This window comes from Nyctereutes procyonoides, unplaced genomic scaffold (genome assembly GCF_905146905.1).
Source record: "Nyctereutes procyonoides isolate TBG_1078 unplaced genomic scaffold, NYPRO_anot_genome, whole genome shotgun sequence".
NCBI lineage: Eukaryota > Metazoa > Chordata > Mammalia > Carnivora > Canidae > Nyctereutes > Nyctereutes procyonoides.
This window is the reverse complement of record NW_026575020.1, coordinates 33,033,186-33,054,681: the sequence shown is the minus strand read 5'-3', so window position 1 is coordinate 33,054,681 and position 21,496 is coordinate 33,033,186. Positions and strand designations below refer to the sequence as shown.

General features: G+C 55.7%; 1 protein-coding gene across 2 annotated transcripts in view; it reads right to left on the bottom strand.

Annotated features, from left to right (window-relative positions):
• Window positions 1-4,096: 4,096 nt before the first annotated feature.
• OLFM1 (olfactomedin 1) overlaps window positions 4,097-21,496 on the bottom strand; it is a 37,810-nt gene continuing 20,410 nt past the window's right edge. For both annotated transcript variants that reach the window (XM_055329198.1, XM_055329189.1), the window contains exons 3-6: window positions 20,950-21,105; window positions 18,807-19,026; window positions 11,362-11,468; window positions 4,097-5,835 (exon numbers count right to left, since the gene is read on the bottom strand). In XM_055329198.1, the coding sequence (XP_055185173.1) occupies window positions 5,161-5,835; window positions 11,362-11,468; window positions 18,807-19,026; window positions 20,950-21,105 (1,158 nt within the window). In that variant the 3' untranslated portion in view covers window positions 4,097-5,160. The remainder of the gene's footprint in view (window positions 5,836-11,361; window positions 11,469-18,806; window positions 19,027-20,949; window positions 21,106-21,496) is intronic.

Genomic DNA, 21,496 nt, shown 5'->3' with positions numbered 1-21,496 from the left:
CATTGTGCACATGAGTACGCATGTGCACCTGAGGGGCAGCAGGGTGATGGGCACAGGGAGGAAAGTCCTGCTCTCCCATCTGCCAGCCTCCCGGCACAAGGGTGGAGCAGTGACGGACACCAGCCTCCCCTCCCTCTGCCGCCCTGTTCCGTGTCCAGCAGCAGTGACTCACCGGCACCCGGGGCTGGAGGACCAGCCAGATCCTCGTCAGGCACACCGTTCTGGCACCTTCCACTGCCTACTGTGTGATGAATAAGCTTCGAGTGACTCAACAGCCGGAGGACATGCTGTGTGTGCCTGTGGACATGCCGAGGGCCCAGTGGCCCCTGGGTTCAGGGCCAGCCTGCCACACGACAGTGGGTTCTGATGGCTGTGTCCTCTCCCTGGGTTGGCTTCTGCACAATGGAAGTAATGCAGCACCATGCAGGATGAGGGGTTTTCCCAAAGATCCCTCAGAAGATGGGATCTCACCTTGCTCTTCGAGTCCTGGCAAAATCTCTGGATTCAGGCCCCCTGCTTGGAACAGCAAATAATTGCTTCAGAGACATATCGCCCTGAAACCACTGTAATCCTTGCAGATCCACAGAAACTGGGGGAGGCAGAAATTCCACTCTGATTAAGGAATTGCCCCCGGTGACTTCACTGTCACCGCACAGAAGTCTCTAGAAGGCCACAGAGCATGCATCTACGTCCAAGAAATCACGAACATTCACTTACAGGGAAGCCCCACCCAAGCCATGGAGGCAAAACCCTTGGGCCTTCGCGTAGGATTTCCAGTGACAGCATCCAACGAGGCTCAGTAAGAGAAAAATCCAGAAATAGACCCAAGCGCATGAGAAACTCAGCATAGGATTCAATGGGGGAAGATGGGGCCATTTATCTTTTTCTGAAACTGTGTGGATCACTCCAGAAATCCCAAAGCACCGAGGGTCTCAGTATTAGAGGGGAGACCACACATGTCCCCAAGGAACATGAGTGTGTACCCTATAACTGTCCTGTGACTCAAAAGCCAAAAGCATTTAGAAGAAATTTGATAATTTTGACTACCGGAAAAAATCCTACCACAGCCCAAATTGAGACAGAGGATACTTGCCACCTACAGAATCACAGGCACAGTGCAACCCCTGGCCCATGAACAGAGGTCCTCACCTTGAGGAGCGCCAACGACCCAGTAGGAAGGCCAAGCAGGTACCAAGAGGTCACCGGTGGATACTGCCATTGACCTTGAGACATCAGGGAAAGGTGCTTCCCGACTCGTAACAGGGGAAATAACAATTCAAGCACAGGCTGGTGTTCAGGCACAAAGGACTGGACACAACCCCTAGCACTGCCTTGGGGACACGGTTCCATGCGCTGTGCTACATCTGCACGAGGGGAGCCACGCAGCCGTGCAAAGAAGCGAGGCATAGTTCGTGCCCCAATGTTGCCTTCAGGAGGAGGTGCTATGTGAGGACAGCAAGAGGCGGGGGCATGTACAAGTAGGGTGCGGCCACCCGTCGATGCCTCTCCTTGCTGTTGGCTTCAAAGGACTCCATGTGTTGCCTGTGAAAATAATGCCTAACGATGGACTCAGGAAAGCAAAACCTTGCTACAGGAAACCCTGTAGGACACAATCTACTCAGAAAAGTGAACACGATTGTTCAATGGAGATGGTGTCCTCGGTACCGCAGGTCTGGGCCACCTTAACTGATGGCAAGCGGGTGTGCCCTGACCGCTTCACAATGAGAAGGCTCTGCTGTGCGGGGGTCGGTGAGCTCAGCATCAGATGGACCGTCCGGCTCCTGGGTTCCTCGGGCTCCCGGGCAGCCACCCTCCAGCGCACCCGGGAATTCTGCCATGGTCATGCTTCTTCAGTGGAAGGTGCCACATCTCTCTGGGCCACACCAACCAGGCGGCTGGGCAAGGAGCCAACCTGAATCCTCCGTCTCCAGCCTCTGGCAGTTGCCTCTGGGGGGCTCATTCCCCCACGAGCACTCAGGACCCACTCACTGTCCTCGGCTCAGCCCTACCCAAGCGTTCACTCGCCGCCTCCAGTGACCTGTGAGGGTCCGGAAGGCATGGATGCCTCTCAATGTCTTGTGGACGTGGACGCTGTTTCACAGGTTGGAATCTCAGCTGCCCCAAGAGATGACTGGGTGCCCTAGAGCCCGAGTTCCCCGGCCTGGGGACAGGGGGTGGCACCTCTTCTACAGGTGGTGGGAAGTCAGAGGGGTGCGTTGGGGCAAGGCAAGATGCATGCCCAGTTGGCACCTCACATGGTCTGTGCTCAAGCGACTGCTTGCGACCTTTAAATGGAATTCAGTTAATCGTTCCAACAGAGCAGCAATCTCCTGCCTGTCTTGTGGGCTCAGCGACCTGTAGTCACCATGGCCCTGCTCAGGGGTGTGGCCTGGTGTCTACAGGGGACGCTGAGCTCCCCAAGGACCCAAGGTGACCGCCGCACCCATGGCAGTCACCTGCCTCCAGCTGGCCTGTGAGGGCGTGGGCAGGGAGAAGGGCTCCTCTCAGGGCCTCGTGTGGGTTCTGCATGGGCACCAGGGGCCTAGGGGAGCCACAGTGGGTTCCATGGGCACATGTACACATGGGATCATCAGTCTCAGACTTCCTCCAGGAGTGGACTTTAGGAAATGGGGAAAACCCCAGGCCCAGTCTCACTCAGAACTAAGTGTCTCATGCCCTGACCTCTAAATCCCTCCAAAGAACCATGGTTTGATGCCAAGCCAGACTTTCATTTAAAAAAAATTAAATTTATTTATTCATGAGAGACAGAGAGAGAGGCAGAGACACAGGCAGAGGGAGAAGCAGGCTCCCTGCTGGGAACCTGATGCAGGACTCGATCCCTGGACCCCGGGATCACGCGCTGAGCAGAAAGCAGATGATCAACCACTGCGCCACCCAGGCGTCCCCCTCAAGCCAGACTTTTAATAATGAAAATTCATCCACAGATACTCTGTCATCAGCCAATATATTCAGTTATTGGAACCCGGGAGATTTAGTGGCTGGCCGCTTGTTTTATTTGCTCTCCAGATGGAACAATTTCTCTTGTGTATTTAATATCCTGGAGGAGTATTTTCCCTAACAAATATTCCGTCCGAGACAGTAAATCCATTCCGGACCTTTCGGGTCATTATTTTGTTTGGGAACTCAGCACAGATTCCTTCTATCTCACATATGCTTTTCCCACCGTCATTAGGAGAAAGTGTGAAGAAGTCAGCCCACAGTGGCCACTGCGATTACAGGGCAGCCCTGCCCGACGTGCATGGCCAGGTCCCCAGCACAGCAGGAAGGGCCAGTGGCCCCGTGGACTGGACTGTGCCTTCACTGAACCTCAGGGCTTTTATACAAACAACCAGCGGGGAGGAGTTTGGATGGCTCACTCCAAGTACAGTTGTGAAGACATAAAAGTATGACCCTGTCTCTCCCTCCTATAAGCTTTACCTGCAAGCTTGTCCTGCGGTGGCGTGGGAGTCGTCTTGCTCACGGCGCCGTCCAGCTGACGAGGTTCTGATCCAGGCCCAAGCCACCCCTACCTGCCCTCTTCTCCTGACGTCACGGCTCGGGGAGTCCCTGAGCACCCTGGCAGAAGGACACCAAGGCATCATCAGCAACAAGAAAACAGGGAAGGATCTGGTGGGGGGTGGGGGGTGAGGCAAGACCCACCTCCTCATCCATAGGCACGGCCTGCAAGTTGGCCCAGGCCCCTTGGACGAGCAAGGTCCTCTGTGTCCTAGGTCCCAGAGAAGGCCGGCCACTGACCTCTTGGACCAACCACAGCCCCACCGAGCCAGCCGGCCAGGGAGGGCCTGCTTTACCTCTGCTGACGTTTTCTGCAGGTGGCTGTCCCAGACCCCATCCAGAGGTGCCCTGGGGGAGACCCCATGGCGGTGTGAGGTGGGGTCCCGGGGGTGTGGCCTCGGGTTTGATCCACCCCAGGGACGTGGAGCCCCAGGCTGGTCCTCTGGCCTCCGGGAGACGTGGGTCAGAGACCCAGTGGAGAACGTGTCCCAAACGTGGCCTCTCAGGAGACGCCCACCCGGACCCGGGCTCCAGAGGGCTCTGTCGTCTTTAAAACCTCAGAAACGACCAGCAAAGCGAAGACATCTCCTAATATCTTTATTGTTCCTTAGATAACGGGACGGTACAAAGTTCCCCTCGTTTTCACTGAGGATTGTACTTTCCGCGCGCTGTTGCCTCGGGCTCGTTCCTCTTTCAGCTGGAAACTCGGTTTCCCTAGATAAGCCCTTCCTATCCGCAGTTACATTATTTAGATAATTTAACAAGAAGAGAGTAATTCCTTTATTATCCACATGAACTTGATAACCTCATTCTAAGGGTGAACACTGAAAAAAAAAATTTTTTTTTTTTGTCTTTTTGGAAACAAAAACCATCCACGTATTAACCCCAAACTACGGCACGGCATTTACGACATTCATTGCATAAACTGAACACACAGAGCTACCACCTCAAGGAAACGACAGACAGACGTGGCACAGTATATCTACGGGGGACGCGAGCTCAAACAGGTGGGTGCTGCCGCCGTGCACGCCACGTCCAGCAGGCGCCAGACACGGGTCCGTGGGGACGCGGAGCCTCAGTGCAGCTCGGCTAAGACACAACACGCGGTCGAGAGACAGCAGCTGTGATGAGATGAGTCCCACTAGCCTATGGTGGCCCCTGCGGACGCCGAGCGCGGCCGGCCCGCGGGCCCTCGATGACACACAGCAGGCACGTCCACCAGAGCTGAGCGCGATCTAGGGGAATGTCCATGCGACCTAACAGTGGTTGTTCTCGGGCGAGAACGGGCCAACAGTCGTTGCCTTACTTTTGTAGGTTATTTGACCAGAATGGGGGCTGGGCGGGAGTGGCTGGGGGCGGAGGGTAGGGGGACTAGGGATCTCTGGACTGCAGTTCCAGCTGCAAAGACGGGGCAGGGCGGGTGCGTGTATGTGTGGGGGGGTCTCCTCCCAAGTGTGTCGCCCTCTCACTCGAACCGGAGGTGCACGGACATAACGCCACCACCACACGGTGCCGGAGCCCACGCTGCTGCTGCTTTTTCCAAAATTAGTATGATTAGTATCGTTAGGTTATCTCGGCAGCCGTTCCACAGGAATGTCCGTGTGAGTGAGGACCCAGACCCTCGGCCTCCCGGGCGGGAGACAGCTACAACTCGTCAGACCGGATGACGTGGAAGAGGGTGACGTTGTACAGGATCTGGTGGCCGTTGTTCCAAGCGTACAGGGCGCGGTCCTTGGGGTTGTAGTCCAACATGGAGATGTGGGAGTACTTGTTCTGGAAGGGGATGTCGATGTACTCGTAGGTCGAGGCGTTGGTCTGGTAGGCGTAGTGGACCTTGGTGCCTCCTGAGTAGCCGTTGGTGACATAGAGCGTCCCGCAGATGATGAAGGCCTCACCGGCACTGCGCTTGGGGTAGCTTGTGTTCCAGGTCTGCAGCACCTGCAGGGACACGGGGTCCAGCTTGCTGATGACGATGTTGCCGGCATTCTGGTTGGTGGCGTAGACGGCCCACAGCCCGTTCTCGTCCACCATGAGGTCGATGTCCGAGTGACCGCCCCAGGCGTAGTGGTACATGTTGTTGTAGCCGGCATAGTCCAGGCTGCGCGTCTTGAGGATCGTCTCCGTCTTCAGGTCAAACCTGATGACGATGTGACTCTGGAACTTATTGAAGTAGATGGAGCCGTTGTACACCACCTGTCCCGTGCCAGACCAGGGGTGCGGGAGGCGGTGGGATGTGAAATTGTCCGTGGTCATGAAGTCGGTCATGGACTTGTACTCGCGGACAAAGCGGTTGTTGTGGTAGCCGTCCATGTACCAAACCTGTGGAGAGAGCACACCCATTAGCGGCTCTGGGGGGAAGGCGGGGGGACATGTGCGGGGCTTCTCCCCCCGAGCCTCCCCTCTTCAGACTCCGTTTCATTAGCTTGGCAGCGGCCCGACCCCATGAGAAGAAGAAAGAACCAGGGGAGGATAACGAAGACAGGCAACGTCATGTCATGTCCTTCCCCTGAACCCGCAGGGCACTTGTCCAAGGGGATAGGACCGGCTCCCCTGCCTAGAACAGAGGGCCCAGTTTAGGGAAAGGATGAGGAGCACACTCTGTGAAGGGGGTCCAAGCCCTTGAGTCCACAGTTCAGGGAAGTGGGTGGCGAGAGAATCACCCCTGGGCCCCCTCTGCCTGTGCGGTGCCCAGGCAATGGGTTCCCTGCGCTCTCCCTGTCCAAGGACACAGCAGGTGCTCACACTTATTTGGGGAAGGAAGGAACGCCATCAGTGTATGAACCCCAGAGCCAGCAAGACAGTGGTGCTGGAAGAGGAGAACACTCGCAGCCCCAGGCAGCTCCTGTGACGTGGGGACCCATCGCCAAGGGCGCCAGGACAGGGCCTCTCATCCCACCAGGCTGTCACTGTGGCCCAGACTGGGTCGCCCCCGTCTGCGGGGCAGAAAGGCATTAACATGGCATGTGGGGATCAGCACGTGGGGCTCAGCACGTGGCATCACTGTCACATTCAACCCCGGGGGCCTCCGCTCTAAGAGAAATGAGGGTTTTGTGCATGGCCCAGAGTGTCACAAGCCACCAAGATAACAAACCCAGGGGTGGCCCACGTTTGGGGTTACAGAGGAAGAGATTTCCGATTATTGCTTAAATGCCAGTTGACTTGAAAACTGTCTAGACTTTGTACAAAACGCTTTAGTCATTTTCAACCAATATGGGAGCAAATTAGAAAGCAATGCAGTTACTCAGAGGAAAATCTGCCGGGCTAACGCCATCCCCAGTGCATCTGTCTGGCAATAAGACAGCTGCTTTATCCATCAAGGCTCTGCTGGCTGCGGGAGAGATTACGGATGCCGGGCTTTCAGACACAGCATTACACATGCGTTAAAAATTAAAAAAAAAAAAAAAATCCTAACCTTGTTCCTGAGGCATCCATTTGGATGCTGAGAGGCAGATGCGCTTTTTGTTTTTAATGAGATTCAAAAAAAAAAAAAAAAAAAAAAGAAAAAAAACTAGGTCTCTTTTGAGGCTTTTATTACCCTTAGCCCCCGCAGACCAGCCCATGGTAATGTGGATCTCGGATTAGAATGGGTGAGCGCAGTGCTGCTGGGGGGCTCCAGAGGCCCTGATCACACCCTCCTGTCTCTCCACTTGGCTTTCTCCTGAGACAGGGAGCTCACTGCTTCCTCCAAGATGGGGTTCCAACATTGCCCCCTCTAGCCCTCCCCTGACCCATGCCCGCAGCGACTGGCTCTCTCCCGCTCAGCACAGAGAGCACTCCTGAATGTGTGCAAACATCTCCTCCCCCACGAGTAAGCCTGAGACACAGGGGACCCCCAGGGTCTGGTGCCTCCCTCCCGGGGTGGGGAAGACGGGTGAAATGGGCACCGAATTGCTCAGGATTTGTAAACTGTCTCTTTTTCCCTGGAAATTAGCAAATTGGACGTCGGGCACAAGGCTTCTGGAAAATGCAATTTAGGCTGGGAGGGGAAATCAGTACAAGGCCCTGAATGTTTAACAACCACAGCTGTTGGCCTGTGGCTGTAAGACACAAAAGAAGGCAGACCATTGCAGCCCTGAGGGACCCTGAGATAAGGGATCCCCTCCTTCCCAGTAGGCACCCCTCTGGGTTCACTCCGATCTCTGGATTGGAATGCCTCGTTCTCCCCTCTCGTCCAAGTCCCAAGTTCGCACAGAATCCCATCACCCCCAGGAGGCCTCACCCAACTCCCCGGCCTCGTCCAGAACCCCCATATCTAAACTCCTAGAGCTGGAACCTGGTGGCCCTCTGAGCCCCTGGGCACACTCACTTCCCAGGACGATCGGATCGGACTCCAGAGATGGGGGCAGGCATGCGTGTTGGTTAAAGCTTCCTGGAGATGCCAATGTGCAGGCAAGGCTGGACCCTCTGGCTTGGTGCCTGAGCGGTCTTGCTGTTGGCCTGGGCCCCACTGCCCCGGTGATGCTGTCATGTCCTGACTGGCCCCCAGGCCTGGTGCTGCCTGATTGAACCTTCTAGAACTGTACTCCAGACCATCACTCCTCTATGAACCTGACCCCTCAGCTCCAGGCTCCTCCGTGCAGCATCTGGCTGCCTCTGCACCTGCCAGGCCAAGACCCTGGCTCGGACACCCCCAGTGTGGTGCCTCTGTGCCCCACACTTGCTGCTCCCCCCTCCACTGATCAAGCTCACTCCTTGGAGGGCATTTCCTAGACCCCCCTGCACCCCCAGGCAGGAAGGTCTCAATTTTGTAGTGGGATGACTGGTCACCCCAGAAGATATGTCCACATTCAGGAACCTGTAAATGTGACACTTACTTAGAAAAGAGAGCTTTGCAGATGTCATGAAGGATCCCAGGATAGATTAGGGTGGGCCCTAAATCCAATGAGTGGTGTCTTAAGAGGAGCGACATAGGCACAGAGGGGCTGGCCTCTCTGGCAGCTGGCCTGGGACATCTACGATGAAGCCAGCCAATGGGAGGGAAGGTGGCGTGGACTCCAGAAGGGTGGTCCACAGGCAGAGTCAGGGGAGGGGGTCTTCGGGGGGGGGGGCACAGGCTGGCATCAGTGCCATCAGAAGCAGGTGGACCAGTCACCACTGAGAGAAGGCAGCTTCTCGACATGGTAGAGGGACACTAGAGTCCAGCATAGAGCCAGGCACACAGCTAGTGCTTAATAAAGGACTCAAGGAAGGAAGGGTGCAAAGGGAGCCTGAGCTAACCTAGTTGTGGCAGTTCAGTGAAAAGGCATCGGGAAGGTGTGGGGATGCGGCGGCCGTACCCACTCCTCGCGGCCTCCGAGGCGGGCACCCACCAGGAACCCTCTGCGTGGCGCTCCCTGGCCCCCACCCTGCACCCCCTGCCTCTGACCACGCCCCTGAGGCAGCATGCCCCGAAGCTGACATGGATTCTTGTTTCCCTTTGGAGCAAGTTACTGGTTTCCTAGGTGTGGAGGGAGAATGAGAAAGATCAAAACAAAACAGCTCTCTTCCAGATCAATGGCAGGGTCGGGGGACGTGTCCCTCGCGGGCTGGGAGCGGGATGGGGCTGTGCTGAGCACACGGCTCAGAATGGCCCAGGCCACAGGGCCGCAGGGCAGAGCTGCCAAAGGCCCCCGAAGCTCAGCGTCCCCGCCAGTGAGCTCCTCCCTTTCCCTTGCAGGCAGCTCCCACGACAGCCTCCTCCCGCTGCCCCTTCTCCAAAGGCTCCATCCATCACCAGGGCCTCCTTTTCTGGAGGGCGATGGAGTCATCAAGCAGAGAACAGGTGTCTAATTATCAAGAGCATCCACCACCCCTCAACAGCTTTGTGAGCCGACATCCTCCCTGTCTGGGGCAGGCAAATAGCCTGCCTTCCAGGAGCCCCGATACTTGGGATCTGAAAAGAGATCTGAGCAGTGCTCTTTATGGCAGCGGGGCCAGAGGCCTGCGTGTGATGTTGGATGTGGACACAAGCGCCTGGGCCTGGGTATGTGGGGCATGCGTGGTGGGCAGGCAGCCTGCAGGTGGTAGGGGGGCAGGGGGCGGTCTGGGGGTGCCTAGCCTGGAGGCTGGCGCCTGCTGTAGATACTTGTTAATGAAACCACTGACCAGCCTTTCCCAGGACCGTGGGCATGATACTGGACTGGGGTTTTCTCATCAAACAGCAGAGGTAAGGGTGACTGACCTCCACACCGGCAGGTGACCGGAGGGTCACTGGAAGCCCAACCTGGACAGGCAGGCAGAGGGCTCCGCTGAGGGCCAGGCACGCGCGTTGGGGCACTACCACCAGCCTCTCTCATATTAACTATCAATGCGCACACAGAAGGGCTTAGTTGTGCCAGCACAGAGCCCTGCTGTCTCACCGTCACCAAACCCGGAACAGAGCCGGGGTTCCCCGGGAGGGTGTGGACTGGAGGACCAACTGGGATAACAGCCCATTAGACGGTCACAGAACTAGCAACCATCAGCTAACTGTCCCCACTTAGAACATAAAACAGAAACCACCCCATGAGAAAGGAGAGAACATGAATGGAAAAATTAGAGAGTGTGACAAAACTCTGGGAATCGAACAAGGGGAAGTGGAAGGGGAGGTGGGGGGGATGGGGTGACTGGGTGACAGGCACTGAGGGGGGCAGTTGACGGATGAGCACTGGGTATCACACTATATGTTGGCAAATTGAACTTCAATAAAAAAAAAAAAAAGAAACCGCCCCATGAACACCTGTCTGCACTCGCACCCTGGGTTTGCAGTCCTGGGTCGGGCCCTCCAGTATCCTGTGCCGCCCAGGCTGCAATGAGCTCCAGGGAGGCGCTGCGCTGCAGGCCTGCGCTGGGGGCAGGAGGGGAGATACACAGATCAGGGGCCTCCAGAGGGCCCGCGGCCATGGCCCCTCGCCCACCAACGTCCCAAGAGAAAGTGAGCTGCCACCTCAAGTCCGAAATGCAAGAAACATTGCTTCCTGTTGCCCAGAGGCCTGGCAGTGGAGGAGGGGAGCTGCAGAGACCAGAAATCTGGGAGAGAGGAAGTGACCCTGACCCTTCCCTTCCCAGTAAGAGTCCTCCAGACAAGGCCCAGAAGTCCCTCTCTGAATCCCACCCGGAAAAAGAGTAGAGTAGTTTTTTTTTGTTTTTGTTTTTTTTTCTAAAGTGATCAGTTTGTAAACATCCTGTAAGCCCCTGAAAACCAGGGGGTGGGTAGGAGTCACCCCAGACTGTGGCGAGTTCACTCGGGGCTTAGCCAGTGAGAGGGCGCATGGCCAGAGGACACATGGCCCAGATGGCGTCCCTGCACTCAGCCGGCTGGCCTTCCCCCACACCCCAGGGAGGCTCCCAGGAGGTCACACCCCAGACCCTGCTTTTCTTTCCTTTTCCGAGTTTTTTACTCAGGGAAGAAATGTCTGGGGAAAAAAGAACATGGTCTCTTCCCTAAATCAAAGAGGAACACGGGTTTCCATCAGCCTTGAAAGGAGTAACAAATGAGACACAAATAAGATGCCTTTAAACTAAGAAAGGCTCCTAATGGGTGCTCCTCCTGGAGCACAGGTGGGGCTGGGAGTGTCTGGAAGGTTCCGGATGCAGAGCCAGACTCGGGCTCCCCTCCCCTGTTCTCCAGCTGGAGACGGTTTGCAGGGGTCCACCTGTCCTGACAATTACCATCTTTCCCATATCGGTTCCCACCCCTGTGGTCTGTGACCTCAGCCAGTACCTGAGCCCCTCCCTGAAGCTGCGGGGAACAAACCCCCAGGGGTGCCCAGCTGCGCTCAAGCCACAAACGCTTGAGTGGGTGTCCGGGTAGGTGGGCACTGAAGTGAGGGCCAGATATTCGGGGGATGGAGACCCAGGCCCAGGCCCGGTGCAGGAGGCACTTACCCTGTTATCACCTTCTGGGGCCAGAGGGTCTGTCATCCAGGACCCGAACCTTGAGCCAGAGGTCTTGACAGTCACAGGGTCGCTGATGCCCGTCAGCTTGCCACAGGCTGGAAGACAGTGCACAGCACAGGACAGTGAGTCCCCTGGCCAGACCCCGACCATCCACTGCAGGAGGATGTGGTGACACACGCAGCCCCAAAGGCCAGAGAAGCCCCCCTCCTCCCCCAAACAGAGCCACTGAGGCCAGGCTGGGCAGGGAGGGGGAGGAACAGCCGCCCTGCCACCCCTCCCACCCCCGGCCTCACGCCCTCTGTCCTGAGGGACTTGGGGGTGGAGGTGGAGGTGGAGGTGCTACAGCAGCACATGTGGAGGACCAGCCTCGCCAGGACACAGTTTCCTTCTCTGGGCAGTGGGCACAGCAGCCGCCCCAGCCTCTAAGGCTGCAGGACAGAGAGCATCCCTGGTCCCCAGGTTGTTAGGCTCCAGGCAGGGCCCCCGGGCAGGGCTCCACCTGTTCCTGAGGCACCTCTTTGGGAGGCGCCCCCGGGCCTGCACCCTTCAGCCAGTTAGAACCGGAGTAGGGGAAAGGCCAATTCCGTCAGTTTGCTGGAGACCCTGAGAGCGTCCCCTGCAGGGGGAGAAGGTCCCTTCTGCCTGGGGGAACCCTGCGGCCAGAAGGCAGGGACTCCCGAGGCACTGACAGACAAGCAGGACAGCGGGACAGATGGGGCCTCGAATGCGGCCTCAGCCCCACCCGGCTCACAGACGCAGGCCCGGAGGGACTCAGGGCGACGCCAGCACGGGACACAGCCGAGGCCAGGATCCGGTGCTCCCTGCCCAGGGCCCTTCCCACAGCCCCGCTGGCCTGCTCAGTGCACCTGCCAGCCCAGCCCCTCCACTCCCGCCCGACACCAGCCTTGTGCACTGCCACTTGGGTCTTCCAGGATAAGTGAGCCCCAGCCTGGAGAGCCAAGGTGTTCCTGCACCATGGCAGCCGGAACAGCACGTGGACACGCACTCAGCAAGGTCCCCGGAAGATCCGGGAGCTTTCAGAAGATTGTCAGTGACTTAACCCGGGGACACCGTTTAGCTGGGATAATCCCACAAAGCAAAGGGTGGGCCGGGCCTCAGAAGCTGGTCTCTGTCTATGAACTTAAAGCATTAGCATCATCACACAGGACAGACCCCCGACACCCCAGCCCAGTGCCTGGGGCCCCCGTCTCCCCATCTCCTCGTGCTGGCGGGGGGACACAGAGGCTGCAGGGAGGGACAAGAGCTGCCTGCAGGTGCAGGTAGGAGCGGGGCTGGCTTTGCACCCAAATCCCTGTCGGTGGCACCGCCCTGCTCACGAGTGGCCGCTGTCTTCGGTCCACACCTATTTTTACCCGCCTATCCCTCCCCACTTTCCAGATTTCCTGTCTGTGCCACTTTCAGGAGCAATCGTGTGCTCTCCCACATAAATACGGTCCCCTCACAGCCCGCGGTTTCCTGGCAGGACTCATGGCTCGTGGGGCTGGTGGCATGTATGCAGGCGTGCCAGGTCCCTGCTAAGAATGCCAGCAAGCTTGCTGGGCTCCTGTCTGTGGGAGGACAAGGGGATAGAGGAAGGCTCAGGGGTCAGCAGCATCTACAGGGACAGGAAGACCAAGGAGGTGGTCAGGGCTGGTGACCCCTGTGCTCTCTTGGTTCCTATGACCCGGGGACTCCGGGCTGCCTCTGGGAGATAGCAGCTTATCTGAACTGGGGTGGGAATCGGGAGATGTTGACAGGGGCCACCTCCAGCCACCAGGGGCCAGCGGTCCTGCCAGCAGCCTGAAAGGAGGTGCCGTCACCCCCAGGGGTGTCATGGCTCAGGGAGCTTTGTGGGCCCGTGGGTTTTCCATCCAATAGCACGCGATGGGACCAGGTGCCACACAGTGTGATGCCAACTCAAGTCTGCGCAGCCACAGCCCCTGTGCTAGATGACTTCTCCGAAGGAGACCAGATGTCTGTCCTCCACATCACACCTGGCAGGTGAAGATGGTGGGCCAGCACCCCAGCTCCACTCGGATGCCTGGCCCTTCCCACCTCCATGCCTTTGCCCAGCCTGTTCCTCCCCCTGGCAGGCCCCTCCACCCACCCTCCCACCTGTCCTGGATCGCTGGCCCAAACCCATGCCTCTGCCTTTGGAACACCGCCCACCTGGTCCTCACTGACTCATGCTGGCCACCACACATTTCCTGGGGCCTCAGACCCCTGCGTCCAGGTCTCGCTGAGGCCACAAGCTTGTTGCACTCTTACTATTCCCTCAAGGCTCCGCCTGCGGGATTGGCCATGAACGAGCGAGTGAATCATCTCCCAGATACTTAGAGGTAAAATGATTCACATCTCAGAAAACCCTCACGCGTCTGTCCTTCCCCACACACCCCGGCAGAGGGGATGGGAGGTGACGCAGGGTCACCCTTCTGCAACTCTGGCACAGATAGTTTCCTTTTTCCGTAAGCACAGGGGGTAGCTGTGGGGGGAGCTTCTAGAAGGGTGCCTGATGCTCAGTGGACATAGCGGAGCGGCTCTCCTGACCATGGGTTCAGAATAAAGATGTGGAGAACAGTCGGTGTCAGGGCTGCTTTGGACCTCCCGCCCCACTGCGTCCTGCCCACTGGGGGCTTTGGGCCACTGCAGGGACACAGGTTGCAGGTCAGGTATGATCTGGAGGGGGAGGCTCTGAGGTAGCGCCAGCCCCCGGCCTTCCCAGGGCTGAAGTTTGCCCCTCACCCCGGTGCTCCTGGTGCCACGGGCAGAGCACCAGCCTCCCCAGCCCCTTGGAGGGATCAGAGTGTAAAGAAAAGGGTCCGGCTGGCCTGGGAGCCCCGCTCTTCCAACCACTGGCTGCAGGCTCAGGTCTCCAGGGCCTACAGGGCTACAGGCTGCGCCCCCCCCCCCCCCGCTTGAATCAGGGAGTTATTTTTGGTTCTCTGTCCAGACTGGTTCTGCCAAGACCTCAGGAGCTAATAGGATGTATAAAAGCCCCATGGCAGAGCCTCATGGAGGAGTCTTGGCACATTCAGTTCAGGAAAGTGTCCCTCTCCGTCACGAGGGCTCAGGATGTGCGTAAGGAGGGGAGGAGGCTGCACCCTGAGCAGGTGCAGCTTAAAGGAGGTGGAGCTCCAGGGCCAGCGCTCCCAGCTGGGAGGGCCTGGCAGCCCTTGAGAGCCCAGGACCAGAGCCCAGGACGGGTCTCAGTGGGGAGGACACCTTGCAAAGCCAGGAGCCGGGACAAAGCAGTGCCCTGCAGATGAAATCATTCGCCTATTGCTATTCCTAGAAGGAATCCACTTCTGAACAACAGCCGGGACAGTCTCCACAGGGAGCCCTGAGCAGGCCCAGGGTGGCAAGCCCACCAAGGGACCAGGGCACAGATCAGAGTGAGGGGCCCAGAGCCCGGTAGCAGGCAGTCTGGGCTCTGGGCTTCTGTTCTCCCTTGGTCCCAGCTTTTATCCCTGGTGGACTGGGAACAGTGCAAAGCTGGGAGCTTGGGCAGACATGCATACGTCCTTGCAGGTGCAACAACCCGAGGACGGAGCAGACCTCACGTAAGCTGCACACATGGACCCAGAGCCTGGGAGCGGCACCAGGAGACCCCTCACCAGGCACTACTCTGAGTGCTTCCTGGGAGGACTTCAGAAGGGGAAGCCTGCCCTGCCAGGATCCCTTTTGGGTCAACACGTGAGCGGCACATCAGGTGTGGGCTTGCTTCTTTCCCGTGGGGGCTTCCACAGGCGGAGGCATCCCAAACTCAGCTCTTGGATCCTCCACTGAATGCAAAACCCACTTGTGCTACTTATCATCACCCATGCCAGCCGCGCCCTCCCCCAGCCCCTCCAGGCCCCTGGGTGCAGGTCAGGGCCCATCCCTCTGCCTTCCTGAACCTGCCGCATCTTGAGGGCTAGAGAAGAGGAAGGAGCCTTCAGACCTGCCTCCCCCAGGAAAGAACACCCAGGATGTTGTGCCAAGGCAAAGCACCCTGCCCTGACACCTAAACTGGAGAGACGTCTACACGCTGGTGGTTATCAACGGGGATGCTGGGCTGGTGGGGAGGCTGAAGCCCACCAGGCTTCATTCACTTGTGTTCTCAGTGGAAAGGAGACTCCTAGAGGTTCTGATGCCGGGGCTCCGGGTGTCAGGGCACTTCCTTTCCACCCAGGATGGTGTAACTCAGCTAAAACTCAGCTCTTCCCCCGCCCCACTGCCCCATTGTACAGACAAGAATATTGAGGCCTGAAGCTAACCAGGCACAGGAGATGCTCAGAGCATATTGGTGCATGAACAGCATCTTGCCTTGGATCCTGAGTCTCTGGCTCAGTCAGTTGGGCTTCTGGGTCATCTGCCTCGGCAGGTTCTCCGTGGGGTGACAGTGAACTCTCATGCCCCAGCCTGGGGGACAGGGTCCCTAGGCAGCTCTGGCACTCCCCTGTCTGGAAACCAGGGGAGCTCAGGGGAGTGGTCAGATGCTGCCTTCCTTGCAGAGGATGCCCAGAGATGCTGAGCCTCACCTCCAGTTTTAGAAATGGAGTTTCAGAGTCATTTCCGGCTGAGCATCTGGGAAAAACATACGATCCCATAGAGAGAGGAATCTTTGCAAATAGAAACAGAAAACAAACAGAATCATCTTTTTTCCCTGTGTACGTTTTGGGATCAGGAATTACCCGTTATGTTAACCTAAAGAGAAGGTGGCCACAGGGAGGGAACCCACTGAAAGCACTCTGGGGGGATCTTCAGAGTCTACACCGGGAGGAGACTTCAGATCAAGGAGCCAAGGCTCCGAGAGAGAGCGGGATGGGGGGTGGGGTGGGTGGGTGGGCAGGCTACCAGGAGGAGGCTACATCCTGCAGGAGCCCCAGCCCCTGGGACAGCTGTCGGTGCAGAGGGGAGGGGGCCCCAGAGTGCAGGAGGCGGGCTCCTCTGCTCTATGCTCAGGGGACCTCCAAGCAAGCAAACAGGCTGCTAAGGTGCTGCCCATTTGCGAAGCTGAAATAAAAACTGTATTAACCATCCATGGGAGATGAATGTGGTCCTCCAGTTACTGAACTTGAATGGAGACTTCGGGAGAGGGAGGAGCTACTGTTCAATCTATTATCTGCCTACTTATCTACCCCCACACCTACCCACCTACCTGTCTGTCCATCTATGGACCCATTATATCTACCTGCCCGCCTACCTGCCTGCCTATCACACTGCTGGGCACAGGGGATGTGCCAGGATGTGAGGCATCCGCACTCACACAGCGATCCCATGGCACGGGGACTCCTCTACCTTCACTGTACAGATAAACAGGTGGCTGCCACTGGAGACAGTCAGGGCCTGGGGAGAGTCCCACGGCTGCAGAGTGACGCTTCACTACCTTATGACATTGCCTGCTGTAGCTCCAGGCTCTCACGCTTTGGCATTCATCTGAATCCCCCAGGTGCTAGTTAAATGCAGATCCCTAGGCTCCTTGCAGATTCCAGCTCAGCAGGTCTACCTACAAGACCAGGTTTTTCTCCAGAAAGAAACACACAGGCAAGAAAACACGGCTGCATTCCGGTGGGAGAGCATGCAGCCCCTGGGAGTCAGCCTCTCTCTTTACTCCCAGACCAACCATCTCAGCGGCCCCAAGGGTAACTGTGTGAAAGCCCCAAGATCCTAAGCTGCAAGGAAAATTCATGCAGCTTCTAAAAATAGGCCAGGTACAGATGGAAAGGCTGCTCGTCCCAAGCGGGGTGGCATCCCCCTTGGAGAGGCCTGTGGCTTCTGGGTGTTTAAAACTTTCCACTCAGAATTTCTGCTTTGCTCCTTGGCCGCCTATTGGGAAAGTGCAGAGGTCCCATCTCAGTTTCTCGCTGGTATACACAGTCTGTATCCCAGGGAGGGGATAAGATAACCAATAAACCCCCACCCCTGGATTCTTCAGAGGCAGAGAGAGACCCCTGGGTGGGGGTGTTTGGAGGGTCTGGACCGAGAGAGGTGGTCAGCGTAGGCTAGTTCTAAGTAGAAACCCCAACCTGTGCCCAATGGAAATAACTACATAACCCGTAGTCATAAGGATAGCCCCGTAACTGTGAACATTCTAAACACCCACACCGACCCCTGGCATGTCAGAACGGGAAGCGCTGTGGAGATTGCTCGGCCCCAACCCCTCCTGGGGGCCATCCCAGGTCCCCTGGCCCCTGACACGCCAGGACTGGGGCTCCATGAAGCACATCACTGGAAAAACGCAGTAGACAATCCCTTGTGTGACACAGCAGAAGTGCCCACGTTAAAGCAGATTAAACTTCTAACGCCTCTCCTGGTCCTCCTCGGGTCTGGGGGACTTTCGAGTGTTTGCCTTTGCTGGGAGGCCTACAGTGGCGTTCAAGACCAGCTGGACATGCAGACCTGCTCCATCCAACGGGGGGGCTGGCCGACTACTTCCTTGCCCTTCAGATGTTCTCTCCCTTTCACCTCAGGCACCAGGGATTTTAAAAAGTATTTACTACTCTGGGACATTTTAAGTTTATAAGAAGGCATTTGGGATGTGTGGTGGTGGGGGTAGGTGAGGGAATCAAGTTAGAATATCAGATAAAACCTAAGGGCAACTTCTTCATAAACCAAAATTACCCAAAAAATTACCCCAAGGTATCCTAAGAAATATACAGTATGAACATGAGCAACCATGGTGTCAAAAAACAGGAGGTGAGAAGTGCCAGCTAGTCTTCACATGAAAATCTAAGAATGGACTGGAGGTTGAAATGTGCCAGAAGAGTGGGCTCAGATGCCAACAAGTCAAGATTTGTGAAAGCAACCAACAGGGATGTTGATAAGGTGAGCGGGAATTCAAACACAGCCCAGAATCTGGGGGGGGGGCGTCCCCCAGAAAGCAACAACAGGGCGGAGGAGCCCATGGACTCAGAGGCTCCCTCCATCCAAGCTGTTGGGATGGACCAATGCTTTTACTCGCTGTGAATGGCCAGTCCTCTTACGGCGCCGTGACCAGATTTTCTTTCCTTGTGTATCCAAACTACGCATGATCTGCTATCTCGGGAGTTTCGTCAGCCCTTGTTCCCAACCTGGAGAGAATCCGAGATGTATGTTTCCAGCCCTATTAAACTTGTGTCCTAAACTCACCCACCACACACACAGACGCACGCACTCACGTGTGCACACGCACATACACACACATACAGATGGTATGTGGCGTCTAATGCTTTTTTTCCCCAGATGTGTGACTTCATGGGCTCGGTGAGCTGCCCTTTGCACGGGGTGGGTCAGTGGCTGAGGGTGAGTGCCACCTATGCTCCTAAGCGGAAGCCCTACCCAGTAGCCCTAATCCGGCCAGGGCCTCCCAGAAGCCAGGCGGGCGCTGTCCAACTTCAGCACCACTCCCTATGCCTGCACGACAGCGGAGGTGGCAGGTGCAGCGCCATGGCCCCGCAGGGTTCTGGTCCTACCTAGTTTTTGCATGCATGCACGGAGCCTTTCTTCAAGATTGGACACTCTGCTCTGAAGTTCATCGTAGTCATAGGCGCCAATTTCCTCTTGCAGCTCGTTAAGCACTGACGTCAGATTCTGGACCTCCTCCTTAAATTGCAATACCAATTTGGCATCGGCCTTGTACTCTTCCAACACAGGTATCAAAGGCCTAAGTTCATCCATTTTCGCTTTTATCGCCTGCAAGGTTAAAATAAGCTGGGTTCAGTGCTCTGCGTGCAAAAACTTGCAACACCCTTCCTTGGCCTGGCTTCTCCCCGGGCGAGGGAGCATGTGTGTACACTCCTGTTTCATTTATGGGTTTATGTATTCTGGCCCAAGAGAGTTAGAAGAGCATATTAACCAGTCTTCAGAACACCAACATATTTGGGAAAGGTCTTTATTGTCAGTTTAGAATGCAACATCTTAAGGTTACATGCTTTTAGTCACACACACAAAGTTTCTTTTTTTTTTCTTTTTCAAAAAATGCATTGACAAGGGTTTCAAACTATCCATGGAATGCATCTACAGTCGCATGCAAAAGAGGATCCTGGTTGTGTTCAAGGTTCCTTAATGATATGGTGCTAAGTATTGGAAAATAATAGTAAAAATGCATGGTGCAAAAGCTCTCTGACCCTCTTTCATGGTTACATGGGAGTGGACTGCTTCTTCAGTCACTGCAGCATTGAAAAAACTCTTTTAAGTTAGCCCTGCAAGCAAGAAAATGAAATACCGTTGAAGAGCTACCTCACTAGCCTGCCTTAAACAGACAGCCATTCATAGACAAATATTTTCATGGTCACTTAAAAAAAAAATCACACTTCATTGCCAGATTTAGTCCAAACCAACGGCTTTAACGGTTATAGAGATTCCCTCACAGTTCCTGGTGGAATTCATAATGCAATTAAAGCATGGTCAAATGCCAGGGGTTGCTTTTTTCTCCCCCGGGGCCATATGGCCCCAAATTTTGGAACTGGGAGAGATGCCTGCGTGGACAGTGCCTGCAAAGACGAGCTAGCCCATGGTGGCTAAAGATGCCCCCGTCTTCAGAGGAATTGGAATCTACCATGGCGAAGGGAATGCTGGCCTTTCAGGGAGAGACACAAACTCTTTGGTCAGGCGGGTCGAAATTTCTCTCCGAGATAATTCACGATGACGTGTCAGAAGCAAGGACAACATGTTCACCTGCCTCCAACGTGAGCAATCGGCTCATTGCTCCTCAAGAGGATCAGGCCTGCCATTATTTTATTTATAATATAGATTTATTACTTCGTTAGCCTGCCGTTTCGTCTATATAATGTATCGCTTTTAAAAGCGGATTAGTTCTTGCTTCATGCAGGGAGCACATCAAAGGAAAACATTAGCATAAAAAGGACAGGAAGACAGAGCATCAGCAATTTCTAGTCAAGCGGGGCTGTGTAATTTGACCTGTTCATTTATATCTGGGCTAGATTGCTAATTAACATGCATGTATACCTTAATTAAGGTGCATATAATTTTTCAATTTGATCATTTTGAAGCTGAGCAAACTAGAGGCATATATATATACATATTTCTATATATGTATATATAATTTTAGGTCAAACTCTGGCCTTAATGTCCAGAGTTACCCGGAGAGAAGAAAAACGAAAACAAAAACCACTTACCAGGAAGTGAGAAAGATGTTGGTGTCTCTCTCTTTCCTCCCTGCAAATCTACAGTGTGCCTTGTCATAGCTAAATTAGGTCAGATGTGAAAAATTGCCCTGAGTGATCCCTGCTCAGAAATGGCTCTAATCAATTAAGTTAATCCTTGGCTAATGTGATTTACCTACAGCAGCTGCAGAATGACAAGGACCAGTCGTGTCCCTTCCCAGCTCATTTGTGCGCTGGCTTGAGAAGCCAGGTCCTGGGACCCCGGCCTGAGAAGCTAACGGGAGCTGAAAACCACTGCTCCATCCATCCATCCCTTTCATGGGCCCTTTTGCCAAACCAGGGCGAGGGCAGCCCGCCTCTCCGTTCCCAAGGATGGAGGCCGTGTTCAAGGCAAAGGGCAATTTTTGCAGGGCTCCTCCCCCACCCCGAGTTTCTATTTCTGGAGGGGAAGGGGATGGCAGGAAAGGACAAGGAGGGGGAGGATACATACCTTGAACTGCCTGGCCAGGTGTTGCTTATGGCTCTCCTCCACCTGTTTGAACTTGGACTCCAGCCCTTTCATTTGGTTCTCCATCTTCTCCACGTACTGCAAGTCCCTCTGAGTCCGCCTGTCCAGGACCTCTATGGACTGAGACATGTTTTGCACCTGCCAAAAAGGCAACAGGTTCAGGAAAGGAGCAGCAACAGGCGCCCACGCCCACCGTCGTATCTGCCACTTAATACATGACAGTGACCTTTTTTTCCATGCGGCCGATGCACTGGGAACCAGAGGCGGCCCATGCATTATTTACCAGTTAATCACCAGCGTCAGGGAGTGTTATGACCAAGAACTCCCCAAACAGAGCAAATTGGTTTGGTAAACATTTCCTCTGCCATGTTCCAGAATGCTTGCTCTCACAGCCAGGGATGCAACAAGAGCCCCGGGTCCTCCCTGCTCACAGCTCCAGGTGTATATGGCTTTGGGTGACCTTTTTTTTTTTTTTCCTCCTTAATTTTCCAGGGGATGGTATTGTGTCTCAGTCTCTTTATTCTGCAGG